Source organism: Tachyglossus aculeatus, chromosome X1 (genome assembly GCF_015852505.1).
Source record: "Tachyglossus aculeatus isolate mTacAcu1 chromosome X1, mTacAcu1.pri, whole genome shotgun sequence".
In the NCBI taxonomy this organism is placed as follows: domain Eukaryota; kingdom Metazoa; phylum Chordata; class Mammalia; order Monotremata; family Tachyglossidae; genus Tachyglossus; species Tachyglossus aculeatus.
The window spans coordinates 53,985,877-54,013,312 of record NC_052101.1 but is presented as its reverse complement, the minus strand read 5'-3'; the positions used below and the strand labels follow the sequence as shown (position 1 = coordinate 54,013,312).

At 46.4% G+C, this 27,436-nt stretch overlaps 1 protein-coding gene across 3 annotated transcripts in view; it reads left to right on the top strand.

Annotated features, from left to right (window-relative positions):
- TMCC1 (transmembrane and coiled-coil domain family 1) overlaps positions 1-27,436 on the top strand; it is a 219,050-nt gene that overhangs the window by 178,232 nt on the left and 13,382 nt on the right. For all 3 annotated transcript variants that reach the window (XM_038772024.1, XM_038772022.1, XM_038772023.1), the window contains one exon: positions 23,212-24,149. In XM_038772024.1, the coding sequence (XP_038627952.1) occupies positions 23,212-24,149 (938 nt within the window). The remainder of the gene's footprint in view (positions 1-23,211; positions 24,150-27,436) is intronic.

The window sequence follows — 27,436 nt, the reverse complement described above, 5'->3', positions numbered from 1 at the left end:
TGGCATCCAAATCTCTCCTCAGTGAGTCTGTGGAACCAGTTGTTACCTGTTGTCTGATGTGGCGGATCATTAATTCCAGATGATAAGGGGCTGGAAGAGGGAAGCACCCTTGGCGACAACCAGCCTTTGGATAGGACCAAGTTTCAGACATAAAGCCGCCTTGAAGAGCAAGAGGGCAATCCGCCCACCTCCCCATCCCCATTCTGCCTGGTGGCATTAGGTCATCCTGTGGGCACACAGCACTTCACGTGGTTTCAATGTGCCATGCTGTGCGTGGTATTACTAAATTTCATTCATTCATTCAATCATATTTATTGAGTGCTTACTGTGTGCAGAGCACTGTACTAAGCACTTGGGAAGTACAAGTTGGCAACATATAGAGATGGTTCCTACCCAACAGCGGGTTCACAGTCTAGAAGGGGGAGACAGACAACAAAACAAAACATATTAATAAAATAAATAGAATAAATATGTACAAGTAAAATAGAGTAATAAATATGTACAAACATATACATATATACAGGTGCTGTGGGGAAGGGAAAGAGGTAAAGCGGGGGGGATGGGGAGGAGGAGGTGGGGGAGAGGAAGGAGGGAAGGCCTGGGAAGGCCTCCTGGAGGAGGTGAGCTCTCAGTAGGGCTTTGAAGGGAGGAAGAGAGCTAGCTTGGCAGATGTGCGGAGGGAGGGCATTCCAGGCCAGGGGGAGGACGTGGGCCGGAGGTTGACGGCAGGACAGGCGAGAACGAGGCACAGTGAGGAGGTTAGCGGCCGAGGAGCGGAGGGTGTGGGCTGGGCTGTAGAAGAAAAGAAGGGAGGTGAGGTGGGAGGGGGCGAGGTGATGGAGAGCCTTGAAGCCGAGAGTGAGGAGTTTTTGCCTGATGCGTAGGTTGATTGGTAGCCACTGGAGATTTTTGAGCAGGAGAGTAACATGCCCAGAGCATTTCTGCACAGATATGATCTGGGCAGCAGTGTGAAGTATAGATTGAAGTGGGGAGAGACAGGAGGATGGGAGATCAGAGAGGAGGCTGATGCAGTAATCCAGTCAGGATAGGATGAGAGATTGAACGAGCAGGGTAGCGGTTTGGATGGAGAGGAAAGGGCGGATCTTGGCGATGTTGCGGAGGTGAGATCGGCAGGTTTTGTGACGGATTGGATGTAAGGGATGAACAAGAGAGCAGAGTCGAGGATGACACCAAGGTTGCAGGCCTGTGAGACGGGAAGGATGGTAGTGCCGGTCTACAGTGATAGGAAAGTCAGGGAGAGGGAAGGGTTTGGGGGGGAAGATAAGGAGTTCAATCTTGGACATATTGAGTTTTAGATGGCAGGCAGACATCCAGATGGAGATGTCTTGAAGGCAGGAGGAGATACAAGCCTAGAGGGAGGGAGAGAGAGCAGGGGCGGAGATGTAGATTTGGGTGTCATCAGCGTAGAGATGATAGTTGAAGCCGTGGGAGCAAATGAGTTCACCAAGGGAGTGAGTGTAGATAGAGAACAGAAGGGGGACCAAGAACTGACCCTTGAGAAACCCCTACAGTAAGGCACCCTGCCACTTCCTTTCCCCCCTCTCCTTGCTTCACCTTGCAGTTTTGCTCCCATTCACAGTCTCCCTCCTCAAAGAGCCGGCCCGAGGTTTCTTCACTGAGCTCTGTGCCACTGTCAGAGGGCCCAGGTAGGCCTGGGCATGCTGCAGGAAAGGGGGTGTCAGCAGGACCAGGCAAGGCAATTGTCCCCAGGGATGCGTGGCAGCTGTTTTGAGGGACCCCGCTGACAAAGAATACTCACACATTAGCTGAGATAGGGCATGTGGGACCGGGAGTTTTGTCTCCCTTGGGACATGACACACAAAGTTGACCTTAGGCCTTGTTCTGAGCTGAGTTGTCACAGGAAATCCCCTTGAGAGTTGGGCTTAGTTTATAAAGAGAACAAGGTATCAGCGGACTTTTCCTCTTGCTGGGCCAGATCCCCCAACCCCAAAGCACTTACGTGCATATCTTTAAATTTTCTGTCAGAAATTACTCATTTATATCATCTGTCTCCTGCTCTAGACTGCAAGCATGTCATGGACAGTGAACATGTCTGCTAATTCTGTTGAGGCACTCTCCCAAACGCTTAGTACAGTGTACCGCACCCAGTGAGCTCTCAGTAAATGCTACTACTTCCACCACTCTTATTGAGGGGGCTGAAAATTTGTCATTTCTAAGCATTGCCTAGATTTAGAAGATGATCAGACTTGTTCTTTGCCAGAAAAAATCAATTTGTGCTTATTTTTTTTTAGCTGCAATAGACAAGCGTTCTGAAAAAAAATCTAAGCTCTAGGAAAGGATTTCAAACATTCACTTTAGCGATGAAAATAAATCTGTGTTTCCCCTGATGAATTTTCCCATCCTGTAGGTCACCCCAGCATTACTGAAATTTATGGCATTCTACCAGGGAAATGGAAACTACAAGAATTGGGGACAGGTAAAAAAGAAAAAAAAAAGCTGAGGCAGTGCTTCTCATTGATATGGAATGTATGTAAACTAAGCAGCTTATTTCTCAGTGCACCCTAGGTAGATGCTGATGATTATGCTAAGGAGACTTTGGTCTGGAATGAAAGGTCATGGTGTAAAACCAAGACTGGATTTAGTTAAGAGATTTCTTAACTGAAGCTCTTCACAGTGAGGTTCCACCAACTGGGTTGGCATTCACAGGGTGTAGACTTGCAAAATTCCCAGTTCACAACTCTCCAAGGTCTCCATTCCATCATGTAGTGGGAACCTTTTAAGGAAAAGGGATGGTGATTACAGTTCAGTTGAGCTTCTTGAAGGAAATATGCTGTATCAACCTCAAATAGAAATTGATCGAGGAGTTTCAGGAAAGAACCGGAGTCCCACAAACAGCCTATCGTCTGAGAGGGACAGTTGAAAGCAACCCAGCTGAGAGATTGCAGTTCATATTATTTTCTTTCTGTCTCTATTATTTGTGTTTTCTGGGGCTAGGGGCCCGAGAATCACTTAGTCCCCAGGAATCAAGCGGAATCTAGAATGGTCCAAGAGTCCGGGCCTGACCCCCAGCCCACCCAAGTCAGTACAGACCTATCCTGTACTAACTGCAGTATAACCGTGGCAACCCCAACCCCGAAGTTCTGAGCACCAAGCCCTTCCCATTTACAACCCTGCCACATTATACCTGATGTGAACCAGGGCCAAACTCAAGCCTGGCTGGATTGGACTTTGCTATGATGACACCAACCACGGACTCCTGGGGCTGGGATTCCTCACACCAGTGACACATAGTAAGCGCTTAACAAATACATTAATTATTGCCTGTGGGCTTTCTCGACCCCCTGCTGGGCTCTAAAATCAAATCCTAGCAGGGGAGCCAGGTGGAGGACTTGTCAATTATTCATACCGGAGGCAAGAGCAGCACCCGTGCCTACATAGATCTACCCCTACCCTTAATTAAACTCCGGGTTCAGGTTGTGCTTCCCAAAGCAACCAAATTTCTATCTGAACTGATAATAGCAAGGATAAGCAGAGGAGGAATGAGAAAGAGCAGGAAGATTGCCCTCTTTTCCTTTTCTCCCACTCCCTTCTGCGTTGCCCTGACTTGCACCATTTATTCATCCCCCCTGCTCCCAGTTCCACAGCACTTATGTACATATCTGTCATTTATTTATATTAATGTTTGTCTCCCCGCCACTCCCAGACTGTAAGCTCAGTGTGGGTAGGGAATGTGTCTACCAAGTGTTATATGGCTATGTTGTAATCCCCCAAGCGCTTAGTAGAGTGCTTTGCACACAGCAAGCACTCAGAGAAACAGCGTGTCCTAGTGGATAGAGCCTGGGAGTCAGAAGGACCTGAGTTCTAATCCCAGCTCTGCCACTTGTCTTCTGTGTGACCTTAGGCAAGTCATTTGACTTCTCTGTGCCTCAGTTGCCTCATCTGCAAAATGGGGATTAAGACTGTGAGCCCCATGTAGGACATAGATAGGGTCCAACCTGATTAGCTTGTATCTACCCCAGCACTTAGGACAGTGCTTGACACATACTGTGAGCTCACTATGGGCAGGGACTATGTCTGTTCATTGTTGTATAGTCTTCTCCCAAGCACTTAGTACAGTGCTCTGCACACAGTAAGAGCCCAATAGGGAAGCAGTAAGGTGTAGTGGATAGAGCATGGGCCTGGGAGTCAGAAGGTCTTGAGTTCTAATCCCGACTCTGCCACTTGTCTGCAGTATGACCTTAGACGAGTCACTTCACTTCTCTGTGCCTCAGTTACCTCATGTGTAAAATGGGGAATAAGACCATGAGCCCTATGTGTGGCAGGAACTGTATCCACCCCAATTTCCTTATATCCACCCCAATTCTTAGTTCAGTGCCTGGCACATAGTAAGTGCTTAACAAATACCATAATTAATAATAATAATAATACGATTGAATGAATGAACATAGTAAACACTGAACAAATACCATTATTATTAAATACGATTGATCCACAGCCTTGTCAGAATGCAGGGGAGATAATTCTTGCTGCTCTCTGGTGTTCAGGAGGTGTCACTGCACAGTCCGCATATACTGGAACTCCCACCGATAAGGAGTCTAGCCTACATGCCTTAAGACCCAGAGCAAATTATCTGGTGCCCCACAGCCTCCTGATAATAAATTATCTAACTCCAGTCTCTCTCTCTTATGGTAGTCCCCAGCTCATTAGGGTAAATAAACCATTGGAGAATCACTGAGCATCTAGTCAAAATATCAACCCAGTGAGCATATGCTAAATGCAGTCTAGAGAATGATGATTTATATTCACAGTTTTGTTACTGTCACATCACACCTTTTCCAGAATGTAGAATTCACATGTAGGTTGTGAGGCTGGTCACTCTGACTGCTAAGTTTTGCTCCTCAGTTGTTGTTTAGAGCAACTTGCCAATATGTAGATAGCGTCACATGGAAAGTCAGCTCTCTCCGTGTGCCTCTTATTTCTTGTTGCTAATGAACAATTAGATTCTAGCCTTGGTTCAGCAATTTCTGTTTTGTGTTTATGCCAGATGGTACCTCCCCTTCCCAGCTACCCCAGAAAATTGTCTCTTGATGAATGTGTTGAGTGAAACCTAGGAATACCAAGTTAGTCTTGTAACTTTTTTCTGACACACGCATCTGATGGTCCCCAAAATTGTATACCAACAACCTCAAATGCTCACAGACCTCTCGAGATGTCATCTGGGGAATGATAAGGACCCAAGACTCCCACTGGCAAAATTAGACCCAGCCCAAAGCTGTTAGAGTTGCATTGTATATTCATCCAATGGTGAGATGATTCAGAAAAATCATCTGAAAATGAAAATTCTCCATTTTTGCTTGGAAGGATTTGAAATTCTAGCTTGAGCCACACCCTAGCAAAGAGCCAGTCAAGAGCAAAGTAATCAGGAGTCCAGTTCCCTAAGATCACTCCGAGTTGTTACTGTGTCCTCCCTCTATTGAAGGTGCCATAGAGAACCTTTTTGGAGGCCGAGCTATGGGGCTCAAAATGGCACACACACCCCCCACTCAGAGGTGGGTGGCCACTGATGGTCATCGTAGATACCTGATTTACAGATGCATGTGATGTCACGTGTTATCCCAGGCACACAGTATAGTGTGATGATCTCCTACGCACCAAGTCCTCCTGAGACCACACTGTAACTTGAAACGTCTCTAAGTTGCAGACTGCCTGTGGAGGAGCTACAAAGGAGCCCCTGATTAGGTGCACTGTACCTGCAACCTACTGGAATACCACATTTTCTGAAGTGGAAAATAGGGACCGTTTTTAAATCCGAGCAGCGACGCCGTATCTCCAGGAAGGAGAGTGTAGGCTCAATCCATCAGTGGTATTTCTTGAGCACCTGGCTTGTGCAGGACACTGTACTCAAGAAAGTACAATAGAGCAAAAAGACCCAATCGGAGTCCTCCAGGTGCTCCCATGCACTTTTCACCGTGCTGCACTCCATTGCGCCCACTGCCCCAGTGGGGACATGACATGAATCAATCCCTTCACACAGGAGCTTAGCCTCAGTTCTTGATCCTGAGACTCCACCACCACAAAGGAAGGGAAGCAGCGTGGCCTGGGGGGTAGTGCACTGGTCTGAAAGTCAGAGGACCTGGGTTCTAATCCTGGGCCTGCCACTTATCTGCTGTGTGACCTTGGGCAAGGCACTTACTACACTTCTCTGGACCTCAGTTCCCTCATCTGCAAAATGGAGAGCCAATGCCTGTTCTCCCTACAATTTGGGTTCACAGTCTAAACTATACCTTGATTAACTTGTGTCTCCCCCAGTACTTAGTACAGTGCTTGGCACAGAGTAAGCACTTAACAAATGTCACAATTATCACAATCCAATGAGACAGACAAAAACTAATTTACAGGCAGGGGGTGGGGACAATAAATAGGTGAATAGATAAGAGCTAAAATAGCAGAATGTATGAATCACTATGTGAGAAAAGCATCCCACGTGACTGAGTGCATGTGTGCTGCATGGGAATTAGAAGGATATTACTTGGGGAGAACAAAAATAATTGGGAAATGCCTCCTGGAGGAGATGGAATTTCAGGAGGGCTTTGAAAATAGAGCTGTGGTCTGGTGGATTTGGAGCAGGGAAGGCACTCTAGGTAGGAAGAAAGGCATGAACAAGGGGTTGGAGATGGGAGAGGTGAGAGAGTGGTGAGATGTTTTGCTTGGATGATGACGATGGTATTTGTTAAACGCTCACTATGTGCCAAGCACTGTTCTAAGCACTGGGGTACAGTTCTAAGCACAGGTTGTCCCACATGGTGCTCACAATTTTAATCCCCATTTTACAGATGAGGTAACTGAGGCACAGAGAAGTTAGTTGATTTCCCAAAGTCACACAGCTGACAAGTGGCGGAGTCGGGATTAGAACCCACCACCTGTGACTTCCAAGCCTGTGCTCTTTCCACTAGGCCACACTGCTTCTCACAAGAGTGCAACCTGGGATGTAGAAGGAAAAAACCTGGTGGGTGAGACTGAGGGCACTGGTGGGTTGCCTTAAGGCCAATGGTTAAGAATTTCCACGATGCAGAAAGGAATGGCTAACTATTGGAGATTTTTTAAGAAGTGACATATAACGTCAATGGAGAAAGCATTCTTCATAGAAAGGATTTTAGTATTCTAAATTTAGGAGCCCCCAAGGAGATGGAGTGCCTTGTGATCAAGCTAGTATGGAACATTACCTTGGTATTGATAGGATTGAATGCCATTTCTTTTGAAGAAAAATAATCAGCGGTATTTATTTAACCTTTACCACGTGCAGAACACTGTACTAAGCACTTGGGAGAGTACACTGCAATATATTTGGTAGAGCCCATCCCTGCCCACAAAGGAGCTTACAGTCTAGAGTGGGAGACAGACATTAAAATAAATTGTGGATGTGTATGTAAGTGCTCTAGGGCTGGAGGTGGGGTGACTATCAAGGGCTTAAAGGATGCAGATCCAGGAGCAGCCTAGCCTAGTGGAAAGAGCATGGGCCTGAGGGTGAGAGGGCTTGGGTTCTAATCCTGGCACTGCCGTGTAACCTTGGCTGAGTCGCCTCACTTGTCTGTGCTTTAGTTTCCTCATCTAAAAATGGGGATTTAATACTGTTCTCCCTCCTACTAAACCTGTGAGCCCAATGTGGGACAGGGACTGTGTTCAACCTGATTGTTGTATCTACCCCAGCGCTCAGAACAGTGTTTGACACATAGTATTTAACAAATATCGTAGCGACAATAAGAAGAAATGTGTAGATGACACAGGGGAAAGCAAGGGCTGTTGGGGAAGACCTCTTGGAGGAGATGTAACTTTAATAAGACTTTGAAGGTGGGGAGAGTAATTGTCTGTTTTATTTGAAGGGGGAGGGAATTCCAGGCCAGAGAGAGAACATGGGCCATGGGTCAGTGACAAGACAGGTGAGTTTGGGGCACAGTGAGGAGACAGGTGCTTTTGAGGAGTTGGGAGATGTCATCCACATCTTTTTAAAAAAAAAAAAAAAGAAAAAAGTTCCAGGCATCAGAGGGACGAGTAAATGCCCTGTGGACAGGGAGCATGTCTAAAAACTGTGTTGTACTGTCCCAAGCACTAATTATTATTAATAATAATAATGGTATTTAAGTGCTTACTATATGCCAAGCACTGTTTTAAGCGCTGGGGTAGATACAAGGTAGTCAGGTGGTCCCACGAGGGGCTCACATTCTTAATACCTGTTTTACAGATGAGGTAACGGAGGCACAGAGAAGTTAAGTGGCTTGCCCAAAGTCACACAGCAGACAAGTGGTGGAGCTGGGATTAGAACCCATGTCCTCTGACTCCCAAGCCTGTGTTCTTTGCACTAAGCCACTCTGCTTACTACATGCTCTATGCACTGTAAGCACACAGTAAATAGGAGGAGGTAGGGAGGTCAACAAATTGTGGATTCTGATCATATTGGTTCAATCCGACTTAGTTTTTGAGATCAGACAAGATCATACATAGCATGAGAGTCTGTGGCTGAAAACCTAGGTTCTTCAAATCCTAAGATGATTTTCTTTCTCATTTTTGTCCCTCTAGAAGGAATAATTGTAGTCCCCTCCTGCACTGACTGCTTTGTATCAGATTGATGGAATCTGCATGTCTGTATTTTTGATGTTTGCTCCCAGGCAGGAAGACAATCTGGACACACATTGTGAAATTCCTTAAATGCTAGTTGGAAGCAGGATGCCAACTTTTCATTTTGAGAATTGAGAATTATTTAGAGTGAGGCTTTGAGGGGGCAAGGAAGGAATAGAAATGGGAAAGAAGGAAGAGAGGCAGGCCTGGCTTCAGAAGGGGTCAGCAAGTGAGGCAATTGCCGTAAGACCCACAGTCAGGCACACTGCAGAACAGTGGCAGGTAAAATTTTGAAACCACCCACTTCCTTTTCTGAATAAGTAGTGGCACAAGGAAGATTCATCCAGTGGTCTTTATTGAACGCCTACTGCATGCAGATCACAGAACTAAGGACTTGGGAAGTACAATACAATGGTTGACATGATCCCTATCCATAAGGAGCTTACAGTCTAGAGGGGGAGACAGACATCAAAGTCCGTTACAGAGAGGGGAAAGGGCAGAGTATGATGATTGGAACACAGTGATTCTGAAAAAGGTGGAGAAGAGTGGGTTTGGGTGGACTTCCATATGATATCATCGCATGAGCATTCCACGTAACATAATGATGTCATATGAAATGGAAGGGGACAGTGAATTCTTCCCTACCTCAGGGTGCCCAAATAGCTGAAGCCAACACTGAGGAGAGGAAAAGTGGGGTTGAGAGCAAGATTAAAGGACACTAGAGACAGTGTCCCTTATTTTTAATTCATTTTTCCAGGGGCCGAGTAATAATGTTGGTATTTCTTACGTGCTTAATATGTGCCAAGCACAGTTCTAAGCACTGGGGTAGACACAGGGTAATCAAGTTGTCCCATGTGGGGCTCGCAGTCTTCATCCCCATTTTACAGATGAGGTAACTGAGGCACAGAGAAGTTAAGTGACTTGCCCAAGGTCACACAGCTGACATTTGGCAGAGCCGGGATTAGAACCCACGACCACTGACTCCCAAGCCCGTGCTCTTTCCACTAAGCCACGCTGCATCTCATAGCCATGCTGCTTCTCATACAGTAGGTGCCAAATGAAAGAACTTTACTGTCTCCTCCTCTGTCATTGCCTAGGTTGTCTTCACCAGGTCACAGAGCAGGATCAGGGGTCCCTCTCCCTAGGGCCTGTGAGGACACCAAGCCATCGGAAGGCACTTCAGAAGCTGTTTAAGCTGGAACCGTCTCTGCGTTTTTGCCGTCTGCCCAATGCAGTCACCCACAAGCGGTATCCATTGGCTCTGGAGTCGGCTCAGGATCAGTCAGCCGAGAGAAAAACTCTGCTGCTCGCACCGCGGCCCTCACCTCCTGCCCTATTCTGGAGAATTAGTGCCTCTGGTGCCAACTTTGAATTTTGAGTGCTGGGGTGAATTTGAGGGTTAGGTTCCTGTAGGGTGAGACTCCCAAACAATGGGGCTTGGGGAAACAATGAGTCAGGTGGACACAGCCACACACACCCACACACGGGGTTGAGGAAAGGACTTGAAGAAAGGGTGAGGAGAGGGAAACACACATACACACAGCAATTAGGACTGATGCCAGGACTGGGAAGAGTGTGCCACACCCATTCCCTTAAGAGAAGCAGCATGGCTCAGTGGAAAGACCATGGGCTTGGGAGTCAGAGGTCGTGGGTTCTAATCCCTACTCTGCCACTTGTCAGCTGTGTGACTTCGGGCAGGTCACTTAACTTCTCTGTGCCTCAGTTACCTCATCTGTAAATTGGGGATTAAGACTGTGAGCCCCATGTGGGACAACCTGATCACCTTGTTTTCCCCCCCGGTGCTTAGAACAGTGCTTTGCACATAGGAAGCACTTAACAAACACCATCATTATCATCATTATTATTCCCCACTGAGGCCAGAGCCAGGAGAGAAACTTAGCTAGAAATCCTGTTGTAACTCCAGCTTGCCCGTTGGCCCTCTTTGTACTGAGAGGGGCAGAGTGAGCAGCCCAGTGTTGTGTAGGTGACGCCCTCAACACTGTAATCAGCAGTGTGGCCTAGTGGAAAAAGCACAGGTCTGAGAGGCAGAGAGTCTGAGTTCTAATCTCAGCTCTGCCAATTGCTTGTTGTGTGACCTTGGGGAAATCCCTTAACTTCTCTTTGCCTCAATTTCCTCATTGAAAAGTGGGATTCAGTGCCTGTTCTCCCTCCTGCTTAGAGTGGGACAGGGATTGAGTCTGACCGGATTAACTAATATCTGTCCCGGCAGTTAAAGCAATGTTTGACACATAGTAAACACTTAATACTGTAATAATAATGATAGCTTCAGTTCCATGAGGACACTGGCCCAAAGTCAGCACCTCTGATCATAGGACTCTGAACCTCCAGTTTCCTAACACCATATTCCCGCATCCTTCCATATTCAATCCAGTCATGAAGAAAACCTGGGCTGATCTTTTGGTGACTGCCATTTCGGATCCACCCCTTACAGATCCACTCCTAAAAGATACTCTTGCAGAGAGGAAAGTGAAAAGTGCAGTGTTTCTATTTCTAATGATGACAATTCACACCCAGCTACTGGCCCCTGACTTTTTTTTCCTGTTTTAATTCCATTTATAAACCAGACTCCGTAAATGGTTAGTATTCTCAGGAGAGGCATGACTAAAATCCCCTTTGCTCACAGAAACTAACTGTAGATTGTCCTTGGAGCTCCTCTCAGGGAGGTTATTTGTGCCTCTCGCAGCCAACGGGCCCCTAATCTCACTTGGCCCTGGATTGGTTCTCTCCAAAAGAAACATAATTTTTCAGATGATGGCATAAAGAAGAAACAGTAGACAGGAGGCAAAGTTTTCCAGAGCCAAAAGCATATATTTCAAATGTTGTTTCCTGACCCCTATTAAAAAAAAAAAAAGTGGGATGGCTGTTTGTGTGCATGCATGTGAAATGGGAAGGTTTTGGCTAAAGTCACACAAAGTGCAAATGAATGACTAGGTCTGGGACAAAGGCATTAATTTATCCTTTGTCTGTCGTAGTGTGTGCCTCAACACACCCAACCATACATGCTCTTGACTTTGAAATCATAACTAGAAGTTGCTACAATAGCCGAGTTGTTTGTTCTATTCCAACCATCTGATCACATAACCCTAAGAAAGTTTTCAAGGTCCAAGCCAAAATCCTCTCGGCACCCGCCGCACAGTAAGATGGAGCATACGATGTTCTCTGCATCCTGTTATCTCAGTCTGCCTACCTTTGTTGTCCCTTAGTAGAAAGTATGTATGGTGCCTTCAAAGTAGTCATACCCCATTAGCTGACTCCTGAAGATTCCCCTCAAACCTCATAGCCAATAAACCCACATACACTGTACAGTCTGGACTCACTGTCCCCTTCCTATGACTTAGAGCTGTGAAACTTCCAATTCCCCTACCAGAATTCCACTTTGAAGAAGCTACCTTGAAGATGTGGAAGGGAAGGGAAGAATGATGGGTCTACATTGTATAATGAAGACTTGCTAAAAGGAAGGGGTCCATGCGACCAAAGCAAGTGCCACTGGGTAGTGGCAATTCTTCCTTCCTTCCTTCCTCCCAGGTTGAATAACAATAATAATAATAATGGTATTTGTTAAGCGCTTACTATGTGCCAGGCGCTATACTAAGCGCTGGAGTAGATACAAGCAAATCAGGTTGGACACAGTCCCTGTCCCACGTGGGGCTCACAGTTTCAATCCTCAGTTTACTGATGAGGTAACTGAGGCACAGAGAAAGGAATCGACTTTCCCAGGGTCACACAGCAGACAAGTGTCAGTGCCAGGATTAGAACCCATAACTTTCTGACTCCCAGGCCCATGCTCTATCTGCTACACCATGCTGCTTCTCTTCACTGTATCCCACTGTCAGCCCTACACTCTTCCCCTCCTGACGCTGATTTCTAGTGCCCCCATTGCCTCCGTATTTGGGAGGGAGTCAGGCAAACAAGTGGAAGAGCAGGGCTGCTGGATGGGCATTTTGTTCCCTACCAGGGTAAACCTGTTGTTATGGACTGTTGTTTGAAGGAGCCTAGGTAATAATTGTATTTGTTAAACGTTTACTATGTCCCAAGCACCATACTAAGCCCTGGGGAAGTTACAGTATAATCAGGTCCTACGTGGGGCTCACAATCTACCAGGAGAATACCCATTTTACAGATGAAGGAAGTGAGGAACAGAGAAGTGAAGTGACTTGCCCAAGGTCAAACAGCAGACAAGTGGCGGAGCCTGGGATTGGAATCCAGGTCCTCTGACTCCCACACCAGCACATTATCCACTAGGCTAAGCTGTTTCTCTGGATTAAGGGCCCCAGTTGCTTTGACTTGCCTTGAGCAAGTTATAATGATGAAGTAAAGAAACAAAGAAATGGGTTAGGTGTGTAAGAGTTCCAAGGCAGAGATTCCACTGTGGGAGAGGCAATTTTGAGAGGAAATAGAATTCTGGTTATTAGGCAGATCTGTCCTTTTCCTTCTCTCCCTTCTTCCCTTCTGACATCAGAACAGAAAGATTTCCTGCAAAAGCAATCAAATCACCATAAAGCAATTTGTTACAGAGAGCAGAGATTAAGATCACCTCATCAAGCTGAGTAAACCAAACTGGGCTGTTATTCTTTAAGAGGGTGATGTCACTTAAAGTGGTTGTCTGGAGACTTCTGGTTCTGCTTCAGTTTACAAAGGTTTAATTGAATCCTATGTGATGAATCAATTCCAGGGTGTGTCAAACTTCATATCAGTGATTACCCTAAGGCCTGAGGCAGTATTCTGATAACTAGTATGCAGCCTTTGGAGAAAGTGGATAAGCCAAAAAGTACATCACAAAGGCAAACCTTAAGGTCTCCCTTAAGTTAACTTGAGTTGTTTCACTTGTCTGTTTTTCTGGCACAAAACCAAACACCACCAAGCACTCTCATAGTGGCTGGCTCCCACCTTGAGCAGTAGATCATCTGAGTCAAGCAAAAAAGAAACTCTCCGAATCATAATAATAGTAATAACTGTGTATTTGTTAAGTGCTTACTATGTGCCAGGCACTGTACTAAGCACTTGGGTGGGTACAAGCAAATCGGGTTGGACACAGTCCGTGTCCCACATGGTGCTCTCAGTCTCAATCCTCATTTTGCAGATGAGGTAACTGAGGTACAGAGAAGTTAAGTGACTTGCCCAAGGTCACACAGCAGACCAGTGGCAGAACCAGGATTAGAACCTATGACCTTCTGACTGCCAAGCCCGTGCTCTATCCACTATGCCAAGCTGCCTCCCACTATGCCAAGTGGCATATGATTTTGAATCATTCAAAATGTCCAGGCAGTAAGAGGAGCCTACTGGGGAGAATGTGGACTGGTTGTTGGAGCAGCACATACATAATAATAGAAATAATGGTATTTATTAAGCGCTTACTATGTGCAAAGCACTGTTCTAAGCGCCGGGGAGGTTACAAAGTAATCCGGTTGTCCCACGGGGGGCTAACAGTCTTAATCCCCATTTTACAGATGAGGGAACTGAGGCCCAGAGAAGTTGTGAGTTTGAAGGCTGGGAACCTAATAGCAAAAACAAACAAACAAAAAAGAAAACAAATGCATCTGGCTTTCAGTTGCTAAACACTGTAGGCACGGAAGCACAACTGCGCTGTGTCACTAACCCACAGCCATTTTGGCCTCATACAGCACCCTCACAGTAGAATCCCTTGGAGTCTGGGGAAGTAATATACTCATTGTAACTTTTCAAGAGTTTACCGTGGTGTTATTAATTGGATTTGGGAACAGCCACATTATGTACTTTTGATCAAGAACAGGGTTCAGGTTTCTTCCACATTCGTGTCCTCAGGAGAGTCCTGCAGTGGAAAGGGAAGCTTTCTTTTTCTTCTGCAGTGAGGCAGGATAAGCATTCCTCTTCCCGCAAGGCCCCGCTGCTTCAGCTTAGGAAGAAAAGCCCCAGTGCCTTAGAGAAGCAGTGTGGTTTCATGGATAGAGCACAGGCCTGGGAGTCAGAAGGACCTGGGTTCTAATCCCGGCTCTGCCACATGTCTGCTGTGGGACCTTTGGCAAGTCACTTAACTTTTCTGGGCCTCAGTTACCTCATCTGTAAAACAGGGTTTAGGAATGTGAGCACCATGTGAGACAGGGACTGTGTCCAACCCGATTAACTTGTATCTACCCCAGTACCTGGAACAGTGCTTGGCACATAGTAAGCGCTTAACAAGTACCATTGTCACCATATCCATTTTGTATTTTTAAGTCCAGAAACTAATCAAATCACTGCAATTGATTTGGCTAGTAATAAACAATTGATTATTTGGCTAGCAATTTGGCTAGCAATTGATTTGGCTAGTAATAAACAATTGATTATTTGGCTAGCAATTTGACTAGCAATTGATTTGGGAAGTAATAAACTCAAATGTCCAAGGGCCAAAGGGAGCCTAAGTATAGATGAATAAACTAAGGCACAGAGAAGTTTGACTCTCCTGTGGTCACATAGCAGAAAAGTGGCAGAGCTGGGAGTAAAGCCCAGGTCCCCTGACTCCCAGGCCTATACTTTTTCCACTAGTCCATGCTGCCACGTTAATAGAGAGGCTAGAACCTCTTTTACAGGCTGGTAATTTTGGGGGGTGAAATGTTATTGGAGAGTGTTTGCAAGTTGACCTTGTGTAGTCTTCTTCCCTCAGACGGGACTGACTGCCCATCAGCTAATTCCAGATAGGTAGGTGTCTACCCATGTACGTTTTCAGGGAAGGAGACACTTTGATACTCACCCCAGCCCCATTGTACTTATGTAAATATTCTTATACTCTACTATTTCCCCTGTCCCTAATCTATTTTAGCGTCTGTTTCTCCCTGTAGACTGTAAGCTCCTTGTGAGCAGAGATCATCTCTACTAACTCTACCCTATTGTACTTTCCCAAGTGCTTACTTAGTACAGTGCTTTGCACACAGTAACTACTCCATTCCCAAAAGGAGTTGAAGAGGGAGATCTTCCACCAACCTCTTCTCACTGCCTAGGTTTCTCTTGTCTCTAGTCTTTTATTTGGAACAATAAAATAGACCTGGGGTATCGAGACATTTCAAGATGATAACTAATGATAATAAAGGTAGGGATAGCTTCAGAGAAACTAGGGAGAAAATCCCTTCAGGCACAGGGAAAGAGATGGCTGCATATTTTACTTGATGAGTGGTATGTGTGAGAGACAAGTTTCATTCTGTCGTCAGCCAAATTCCTGAAAGCACAGCCTCGGGGACTTACCCTTACATAGGGAAAGATAACTTATAATTTTAGATGATGAGGGAAGAGGTTTTTAAAGCTACATTGTTTGAAAGTCAGCTGTAGGCACTCCTCCCTAAAACTAAGGAAATGCTTTTGAAATCTGTGTGATGAAAGGGAGCAGGAAGCAGAGTGGCTCAGTAAAAGTGATCTAAATCGAAGGAATTGAGAATTCTAAGGAAAAGAGAGAAAAGCTACAAAATGAGGGGCAAAAAATGTTGAGAAAAGACTTATACAGACATAAGGAAATAGAGTGGCATGATAGAAAATATTCCAGTAAAGGAAAGGAGAGAAATCAAGAAGTTGGAGAGCTTGCTAGCCCATGAGAAAATGATTTGGAGGTCATATTACCATCATAAGGGAGAGCGTAACCAAAAATCCAAGTTAGTAAGCCCAGGAACTGCATAAAGATCTGAAACCATGGCCCCCACCCACCCCAAAGCAGATATTAGGCCAAGTTGAAAAAAAAATGTATAAAGTTTTAATGCACAAGTTTGTAGGTAGCGTTGGGAAAGCCAAAGCTAAGAATGAGGCACAAATTGTTCAAGACAAAGAATACTCAAAAAGGGTTGTTAAGACTGTGAGCCCATTGTGGGCAGGGATTGTCTCTGTTGGTGAATTGTACTTTCCAAGCTCTAAGTACAATGCTCTGCACACAGTAAGTGCTCTATAAATACGATCGAATGAATGAATGAAAACATATCATCCTTCCTAAAGACATGGAATGAACTAGCTGCCTTTTGGAAATCCCTTCCAGACTCATCATTCATTCTGAAATGAACTACTTTAGCGCTGTGCGAAACCCAAATGAGAAGCAGCATGGCCTAGTGGAAAGAGCACAGGCCTAGGAATCAGAGGACCTAGGTTAGAGTCCTGGCTCTGACAAATGTCTGCAGTGGGACCTTGGGCAAGTCAGTTAACTTCTCTGTACCTCAGGTCCCTCATCTGTAAACTTGTCCAGACTGTAAGCTCATCAATCTAGATGGTAAGCTCGTGGGCAGGGAACTGTCTACCAACTCTCTTGTGTTGTACTATCTCAAGTGTTTAGTGCAATACTCTATGTCTACCTCATTAATACCATTGATTGATTAAAATGGAGATTAAAACTGTGAGCCCCATGTGGGGTATGGACTGTGACCAACCTGATGATCTTATATCTACCCCAGTGCTTAGTAGAGCATCTGACACATAGTAAGTGCTTAACAAATACCGTTTGAAAAAAATGTAGACCCAGGTCTTGTTTTATAAAGCAAGACTTGGAGTTATTCCAGGGGACCCTCTCTGGACCTCTCAGCCTAACCAGAGAGTCAGCTCCAGTTGTTCTCTTGCTGCCCAGAAAAGCCCTGGGGGCTGGGACATGTTTAAGGATATTCTGGCAGGCAACACCGTATGTTGTGGGTAGAAGGAGCTGCAACTGCCCCTAGCCTCAGAATCTTTCTAAGCAAGGTTTCCCCTCTGCCCAGAGACCCCCTTCCCTCTTCATGCCCAGCTCAAATCACTAGGAGTCTCCTAAAGGCCCCAGGTTCAGGGCCTTTAGGAATCCACAGAGCCAACAAAATGGTTTAAATTCCTCAGCTTGCCAATTTCTGGTACAGAGGATTTGTTTCTCTCCCCCTTCTCCCTCCGGCCAACACACACACACACACACCAAGAGACAGGAACCGTGTCTAAATTCCCATTTGTGTACTCTTGTCCAGAGCTTAGTTCAGTAATATGCCCACAATAGGTGCTTAATGAATACCATTACTACTGCTACTACTAGTGGTCCCTCAGGATTTTGTAGCTTCCTGATAAATTGAATTCTAGAAGGCTGTGACCAGCAGTCTGATTCTGCATTCAGAATAGATGCCAATAAAACAAAATTTGATTGTCCCATTTTTTTCTGGAAAGAAGCCTGAAGGACTCCTGGGAATAATTGAGTCTTGTAGAAGCCCCAAATCCATGTCCTGGCCCAACCTGCCCAGCTCCAGGACCTGAGCTGGGTTGAGATTCAGACCTCATTAGCAGGGGAGTATCACTGCATTTTTGTAGTATGTTTATGCATGGGCAGGTGGCCTAGGGATCTGAAGTTCCAGCAGCCCCCCTGGAAAACCTCATGCATAAATGCATCATCCTGCTTACAGGGACCCCAGCTGCTGCACTGTAATACCTCCATATCACTGTAAATAGCTCTCAAGGGGAAGAGCAGAAGATCACGGCCCAGACGGGCCTGAAGCCGGATGGGTTTTGGGGTGAGACCTATCTCTTAGGCCAGCACTTGGATTTGGGAGCCCGTACTGGGTTCTACTTCTAACTTGGCCAAGGCCCAGGACAGAACCCAAACTAAGAGCCAGGTGACTTAAGTTGTATCCCAGCTCTACCCTGCACTCAATATGTTTCTTCCAGTGAGTCCTCTCTCTTAACTTCAGTATCCCATCTATAAAATGGAGAGAGTATCTACCCCACATTTCCCGGTAATGAGTGTTCCGAACAATGCCTAGTACATACATTGTGGACACTCAATAAATGTCAAACGTCATCAACAGTGTCTACAAGAGTAATCAGACAGCAGTGGTATTGTTGCTGGTATTAATCCCACCTCCTCGACTTGTCTTCTGTGTGACCTTGGACAAGCCACTTAACTTCTTTGTGCCTCAGTTACCTCATCTGTAAAATAGGGATTAAGACTGTGAGCCCCACATGAGACAACCTGAGTACCTTGTATCTACCCCAGCCCTTAGAACAGTGCTTGGCACATAGTAAGCACTTAACAAATACCATAATTATTATTACCGGTCTTATTCTATAGTGTGTTAACCAGTGCTGTGAGTTTCCTTAGAGTGGTCACTACACTCTCTTTCTGGTACAGTGTTTTGAATTGTCAGTTCTCCAGTCCAGCAATTCTGCCTATTGTTTTGACCTAGATTTGGAAGGGGCAACAGGAACATTTTAGGGAGCAGATTTCTGAGCCCCTTTTTACTGCAGCAAATCCCAAAACAGTCATTTTCCATCCTTAATCCAATAGGAGCAAAAATATCAGTTCTATTTCTGATTACAGAAGTCAGTTCCATCCATCTCAGCTTTCTTTTGCTCATGCCTTACTTCTCAACTACATTAAGCTTTGTCGAATAACTCCTTATCTTCTCTCCCAAACCCTGCCCTCTCCCTGACTTTCCCATCACTGTAGACAGTACTACCATCCTTCCCATCTCACAAGCCCACAACCTTGGTGTCATTCTCGACTCCGCTTTCTCGTTCACCCCACACATCCGATCCGTCACCAAAACCTGCCGGTCTCACCTCCAGAACATCGCCAAGATCCGCTCTTTCCTCTCCATCCAAACCGCTATCTTGCTGGTTCAATCTCTCATCCTATCCCGACTGGATTACTGCATCAGCCTCCTCTCTGATCTCCCATCCTCTTGTCTCTGCCCGGATCATCTTTGTGCAGAAACGCTCTGGGCATGTTACTCCCCTCCTCAAAAATCTCCAGTGGCTGCCTGTCAACCTACGAATTAGGCAAAAACTCCTCACTCTCGGCTTCAAGGCTCTCCATCACCTCACCCCCTCCCACCTCACCTCCCTTCTCTCCTTCTACAGCTCAACCTGCACCCTCCGCTCCTCTGCTGCTAACCTCCTCACTGTGCCTCGTTCTCACCTGTCCCGCCGTTGACCCCCGGCCCATGTCCTTCCCCTGGCCTGGAATGCCCTCCCTCCACACATCCGCCAAGCTAGCTCTCTTCCTCCCTTCAAAGCCCTACTGAGAGCTCACCTCCTCCAGGAGGCCTTCCCAGACTGAGCCCCCTTTTTCCTCTCCTCCTCCCCATCCTCCCTACCCTACCGCCTTCCCCGCCCCACAACACTTATATATATATTTGTACAGATTTATTACTCTATTTTACTTGTACATATTTACTATTCTATTTATTTTGTTAATGATGTGCATATAGCTATAATTCTATTTGTTCTGACGATTTTGACACCGGTCTATATGTTTTGTTGTCTGTATCCCCCTTCTAGACTGTGAGCCCATTATTGGGAAGGGACCATCTCTATATGTTGCCAACTTGTACTTCCCAAGTGCTTAGTACAGTGCTCTCCACACAGTAAGCGCTCAATAAATACGAATGAATGAATGAATGAGGGAGTGGAAGCTGCAGCAAGAGAGGAAGCCTTAGAGAGTTGGGCCCAGGGGAAGGGGGGTAATAGAGGTGGGAAAGACCCTGCTGTGGGGGAATCAGCAGAACGCTCTTCCCATCTCATCCAGCTCCCCATAGTCAGTTTCTCCCCAGCCACGCCTTAGGGAGAGAAGCAGCAAGAATGTTGACTGCTCAAAAACCCTTGACTGTGGGTGTGCAGGAGTTTCTGATAGCCAAACATGATCCTTTCTGTGTTTGTTTAGTGGAGAGCTGCTGCCTGGCAGAAACTAGAGTGGAAAATGGACTTCCCCTTTAAGGACTTGTCCTCAGCTCAGATGATGTCATGGTACTTCTTTCTCCCTCTCCAATGCCTTTAGAATAAGTGCCAGCCCACTCAAAGGAGGAGCTCCTGAATAATTCCATGATTCATGGTTTCAGGTGTTAAACTACCTTCCTGCACAAACAGTGGGTTTGGTGTCATTTGGAGGCAGAGAGGGAAAGAGCTCTGCTGTCAGCTGGACTGTTGTAGGCATGTTCACACTTCTGTCTAGAAGTCATGCACTGGGAGAAGTTTCTGTGGCTCCGACAAGCCCAGGTAAGACAGAAGAGAAGAGTATGTTGGGCGTATTCCCTCCTTTCAGGTGGATGAGGGGAAGTAAAATCTAAACTCGAGTGAGCCTTTGGTAAATAATTGTGCTAGGGATCTAATCTTTTTTTTTTTTAAAAAAAGAAAAACTTTCCATTTGAGAAATTTAACTAAGAATTAGCATGCACTCTGTGTGTGGTGTGTGGTGGGGAGGGGAGGGAGAGAGAGAGAGTATGTGTATATGTATGAGTGAGTGTGTGTAAGTAAGTAAGTCTGGACCCTGCTGGCTAATCCCAGTGGATAGAACACAGTCCTGGAATTCAGAAGGACTTGGGTTGTAGTCTCGGTTCCGCCACTTATCTGCTGTGTGACCTTGGGCAAGTTACTTCACTTCTCTGTGCCTGTTACCTCATCTGAAAAATAGGGATTAATACTCTGAGCCCCATGTGGAACATAGACTGTGTCCAACCTGATTAGCTTGTATCTACCCCAGTCCTGAGTACAGAGCCTGGCACATAGCGCTTAGCAGATATCATTTAAAAAAATTAAAAAAAAATCTTGGCGATATACTGGCACCAAGAAACTCATGGCTTATCCATTTTGAGTCTTAGGTCGGGGACACTTAAGGTTTCCCACAGGAACAGAAATCCTTGCAACCCACAGGAGTAACTCATTCTACAGGTGTGAAGCCTCCTTTCCCTCCAGAAGTGAGATTGAGTCCAGCTGTGCCCCACTAGTTTCAGGCCTCACACTTATGGAACTCCTTTCCCTGGAAAGAATGTATGGAATTGGGATACTGGGGTTACTGGTACCTTTTAGAAATTGGGGTTGTAAAACAGCAGAGATAGAGGAGAGCTGGTAAATGTCTGGTAGATGTTTGCTCCACTAACAAAGGGCCCCTCACACCACTAACAAAGGGCCACCCCTTATAAAGTGACCAGCTTCTTGCATGCTTACTGTGGGACAGGAGGTGGGACCTCCAGAGGACAGAGCTACAAAGGCAGGAAAGACAGAAGGAGAGCTAAGGATTTACAGAGACAAAGGGAAAGAAAAAAAAAAGAATTGGGGGCAGAGAAGAGACAAAAAAAGATGTCTGTGAGGGGCAAAGGAGTAAGGGAAAACAGAACGGGTTCGACTCACGGATAGCACTGCCACTTCGGCCCTGCAGTGGAGGCCAGCAGCAGTCACTGCAACTGACCGGCAATACCAGAACTGGCCTTTCCGGTCCAGTGGTAGGACTTTCCAGCATCGGTCAGTGATGTTACCCACTGGTCCAGAAAGGCTAGTTTAGCCATAGCTTTGGCACTAAAGAAACAAAGGAGCATAGCACCACCACTGTGAGGGCTTCTCTCCTGCTATCTCAGCCAGCCTTAGACCTTTGGAGGGCATTCTGCACATAACAGTATCCCTAGTCACTTTAGGTGGTCAGGGGCAGAAAGAAGAAATGAAATGCAAACCGGCACATGTTGCTACTTGATATGCTTTTAAAAAAATAAATGAAAGAGGTTCAATCAATCAATTAATCAATCGTATTTATTGAGCACTTACTGTGTGCAGAGCACTGTACTAAGTGCTTGGGAAGTACAAGTCGGCAACATATAAAGTCCCTACCCAACAGCGGGCTCACAGTCTAGAGCTTAGTTTGAGCTTAGGTTCAGGGAATAGTGTTCAAGCAGTTATCTAAAGGGAGCCTTTGGGGTTATTTGTGGTTTTCAATAAGTCAGTTGTATTTATTGAGTGCTTACTGTGTGCTAAACACTTGGGAGAGTACCATATAACAATAAACAGACACATTCCCGCCCACAAGGTGCTAGTCATCCATACTCCTCCTACCTGCAGGAAAATGTGGTAGTGTTTGTGCTCTGCAGAACTTTCACCTGAGTTGAATCATGATACTGTAATGCAGCTTTTTATTTAATGGATTTCATCATCATCAGTGGTATTTTACTGAGTACTTATTATGTGCAGAGCCCTGTAATAAGCCCTTGGGAGAATACAACATAGTAGACACTTTCCCTGCCCACAACAGGCTTACAGACTTGTGAAATTTGACCCTCCACTCCCCCCCCAAGGTCACTGGTATTCCTCACTTTGCTTTTGCTGTCTAAGCGGTTTTGTCATATCAAAGGGGACTTTTTGAGCTTAGGAAAGCTATGTGGATTTTTCATTGTCATTGCTGGGGTAGCTCAGTTTTTAAAACGATCTATTTAGTGACTATTTGTATAAAACTGAATCAGCTTAAATAGGTAATCGTGTGGAATTTTGCTCTTTGATATATCCCGTTTGCTAAAAGCTCTGTAGGGTAGACTCAGAATCACGCTTGAATATTCTCTCAGGCTGTGCAGGGCAGATCCACCTAGGCTTGGTTTTCGCACCAGTGAGAGGCTGTTTTCAAAACTGGGCTTCGTTTGTTTACTCGGTGGGCTCCGATGCCCTTGGCTAACATTTTAGGTTCTCCATTTCCAGTGCATGAGCATGTCACTGTTGCGTAACTCAAGAACCTGTCGGCTTCAGTGAGAAAAACGGGATATTTAAAATGGTGCGTTGTAATCCCCTACTTCACTGCTGAGAGGTCAGGGTGGGTGACACCGTAAGGGCAGCTGGACTTCATTCCTGCCTCAAAGCTGGTAAACAAAGAGTCGGTTCTTTTAACATCCCTCTCTTTGACTTCCACCCTAGATCGAGCGGTTGGAAGTAAGCAGCATTGCCCAGACATCTAGCGCAGTGGCCTCCAGCGCCGACGGCAGTATCAATACCGACTCTGTGGATGGGACCCCAGACCCTCAGCGGACAAAAGCTGCCATCATCCACCTGCAACAGAAGATCTTAAAGCTGACTGAGCAGATCAAGATCGAGCAGACTGCCCGAGATGACAACGTTGCTGAGTATTTGAAACTTGCCAATAACGCCGACAAACAGCAGACAGCTCGGATCAAGCAGGTTTTTGAGAAGAAGAATCAAAAGTCAGCCCAGACTATCCTGCAGCTGCAGAAGAAACTCGAGCATTATCACCGGAAGCTCCGGGAAGTCGAGCAGAATGGGATCCCGCGGCAGCCAAAGGATGTCTTCAGGGACATGCACCAGGGTCTGAAGGACGTAGGGGCAAAAGTGACCGGCTTCAGCGAGGGGGTGGTGGACAGCGTCAAAGGTGGGCTCTCAAGCTTCTCCCAGGCCACCCATTCAGCCGCGGGGGCCGTTGTGTCGAAACCCCGGGAGATCGCCTCATTGATTCGAAATAAGTTTGGCAGTGCAGACAACATCTCTAACCTGAAGGACTCTCTCGAGGAAGGCCAGGTGGAGGATGGAACTGGGGGAAAGCCCCTGGGGGTGATTGCGAATTTTCAGTTGAGCCCAAAGTACGGTAGTGAGGAAGACTGTTCCAGCGCTACATCAGGTTCAGTAGGAGCTAACAGCACCGGAGGCTGCCCTCTGGGACCATCTAGTTCCAAAACAAACACTTTGGACATGCAGAGCTCAGGGTTTGATGCAATACTCCAAGAGATCCAGGAGATCAGAGAGACCCAGACCAGGCTTGATGAGTCATTTGAGAACCTCAAAGAACATTATCAGAGGGACTATTCCTTAATAATGCAAACCCTGCAGGAAGAGCGATATAGGTGAGTCGGTCTTATTTCGCTAATCAGGTTACTATTAAGCCTTTCCACAGAGAAATGCACGGGGAATGACTGCGTTTGGAGTCCGGGGCGGGCCACTTGTGGTGGGGTGCTGGGGCGGGATCGGGGTGAAAGGAAGCTGGAACCGACCGCAACGCCGCCCCGATAAGACAGTAAGCACCACTGCAGCTGTTCAGGGACGAGTTGTTTTCAAAGTGGATGCTTTCTGTTTTCCTTTGGAAGGAGCAAGCTTGACTCTGACGTGGCACCAGCCCCTGCCAAGATGACACCTCGGGGCCTGGGGCTGCAGCAGACTCATCAGGCATGCCCACTCCTTAACGGCAAGCCCAGCATGGTTCCTAGTGGTACTGCTCCGGGATGGGGGTGAGGGTGGGGGAGACAGCTATCCAGGCCCGGGAACCCGCAGGGTCCCCAGTGTCCTCAATGGGCTATAGGGCAAGCTGGAGTGGCTCTCTCCTTCCCAGTCACAGTGGTGCAGCAGCTCCTTACTGCTGTTGCCTTGGGTTGGGTTTTGGTGGGGGTGGGGAGAGGAGGAGAAGGAAGGCCAGAAGAAGAAGAGGGAGGAATAAAGGATGGCATGGGTGTTGGGGGCAGAGAAAGAGAGAGATATGAAGGAACTTGAAAGCAAGAACTGTATCTTTCACTTTCATTGTACTCTCCCAAGGCCTTAGTCCCCAGACTCTGTGCACAGGCACTCAGTGAGTGCAGGAACTTGTCCTTCCTGCCGGGCAGTCTCCTCCTGCTCCACTGCTTCTCTCATCCTCAACAGGCTCTGGCACCAGGCTAGAAGTTTTTCTTGCCCCTGGCCCCTGAGTCTTGTGAGGACGTGCCTTCCAGAACTGCTACAGGGGCCGATCAGGTCCCACAGGGCCCCAGCATTCTCCATTGCTGTTCTCAACGAAGTGGCAGTGGCATTTCTCAGACTGCGAAATCCATTGGTCCATCAGTCATATTTATTGAGCGCCTACCATGTGCCAAGGACTGTACTAAATGCTTGGGAGAGTACAGTATAACAAAATTGGTAGGCGTATTTCCTTCCCACGAAGGCACTGACAGTCTAGAGGGGGAGACAGACATTGATATAAATAAATTACAGGTATGAACATAAGTGCCATAAGGGCTGAGGGTGGATTGAATAAAGGGGGCAAATCCAAGTGCAGGGGTGACACAGAAGGGAGGGGGGGAATAGGAAATGAGGGTTAAGTTGAAGAAGGCCTCTTGGAGGAGATGTGATTTTTTAAATAAGATTTGAAGGTAGTCTGTCAGATATGAAGGGAGAGGGAGTTCCAGGCCAGAGGCAGGGCGGGGATGAGATAGACGAGATCGAGGTACAGTAATTAGGTCGGCATTAAAGGAACGAAGCGTGTGGGCCTGAAGGAGTGGAAGCTGTCTGAGGGAGATTTTAAGGAGAAAAGCATGTCCAAGCCTCATCCTTGTATCCAGTGTAGACATAACACAACCTATTTAGACCTTTCACACCCCAGTGTCATTTCATTAGTCCTGACGAATCCAGACCCTCTAACAAGTTGATTTTGGAGCCTCCCTCTCTCTCATCTCTTTCTGTCTCCATCCCCTGCTCTAGCTCTTTCTAGCTGCTCTCCTATTACAAGGGAATGGCAAAGGAGTTGGAAAGACTTGAGTTTCTTAGTGAGAGAAAAATCTTGGTCAAAACAAATGAAATAGATTTGGACATTTTATTATCTGACTGGTGGCGGCTCATCTCATTTGTATCAACCACATGATTCTTTCCCCTCAAATTTGGAAGCCCATTCAGAACTTAAAAAAAAAAGGCAGAGGAGGAATTATAGGTGTGACCAGAGAGGGGAGTATCATCAACAGAGGTATATATCTGCATGACCAGAGAGGAGTTGAAACTGTGGAAGCTGAAACTAGGGCTGCTTCTGCCTACTAGCCCTTGTAGGTCAATTAAGCTTAAAAATATTTTTCCATCCCAGGGCCACTGGTTGCTTTTTTTAATTTTTTTTTAACTCTGCTCAAGTAAAGCTGCCCGTTCTCTCCAGTTTGTACGATTCATTTCTGAATCAGTTCACTCTTCAAAATCAGTAATCCATTGAGGCCTCTCCTGTCCCTTTTTCTGAGCCAAGCTACACCAGCATGTTAGGCCAGGCGTGGTCAAGGCCCCCAGCTGTTTTGCAGTGTGTGATAAAAGGCCTTGAATATCAGCAGGAGCCAAAGGGAGAAGGAGGCCAGTTAGACACCTTTCCCCATCCCGGTTTTTCACCATGCCCCACAGTGTCAGTCCTTTTTTGGTTCCCATTTCCCAGTTCCCCAGCTCTCCAGGGTCATCTAGATCAGCTCACATTTCTCTATCGTGCCCATGATCCATTGCAGGGCAAAGCATGTGCCACGACTACGTATTTGTTCTGGGTAACTCCTGCCCCCGAGCTGATGGGAGGAATTCTGAAGCCACTTGCATCGCCTACCATGTCATCATTGTCTTTAAAAAGTATTTCCTAAAGCACCCACGTGCACATGCCAGTTTTCCCAATGCTGTTGCCAGCTCAGGGAAATTTCATAGCAAGGTCTCCAGCCGTATTTTTGTCAGCGAATTTTTCTTCTGTTTACCTCACAAACTGGTGAAGTGAACTCAGGACTGTATAGGTTTTGGGCCCTGCCTTTTGTGGCGTGGAGTTCTTTTCTGTCACTGGACTCCTCCCTACCAGCAACTGGAGCCTATTCTATTTCTACAGTGCAGAGACTGGCCAGCCGGGACTTATTCATGTCTATTTACTATACTGCCAAATGCTCCAGAACCAGTTATGCTGCTGCTGCCGCTAGGTCAACATTTGGTAAACCAGCCGTTTTGGGGAGAAGCACTTCTTGACCACATGTATTAAACGTATGTGAAAAAATCAAGGTCTGCCCATTGTGAGTTTGGCTGATTCGTTCTACGGTTTTTCTCTCTAGGGCTTCTGGGAGGGAGGCATGTCTATTTAGGGCAAGTCTAAGCTTGATGGAGGTAGCTGACATTTTGAAAGGTGCTACTTGGGGCTTTCTGGCTTCAGAGGCCACCTTGGGGAAATGCCCATATTCCACCTAAAGAGATTTTAAAGGGCACAGTGACAGAAAAGAAGAGCAGAGGCTTGTGAGAGTAATGAGCGGTAATGAGCAATCTCTCACTTGCAGTAAAGGGGGCGTGTCACTGGACTGACCATCAGTGGACCCTTCATCGATTGCCTAGTTGTTTAATTGTATTTCCTTCCGTGGAAATCAGCTTTTCTAGCAAGAAGACCAGGGTTAGGGTTTGA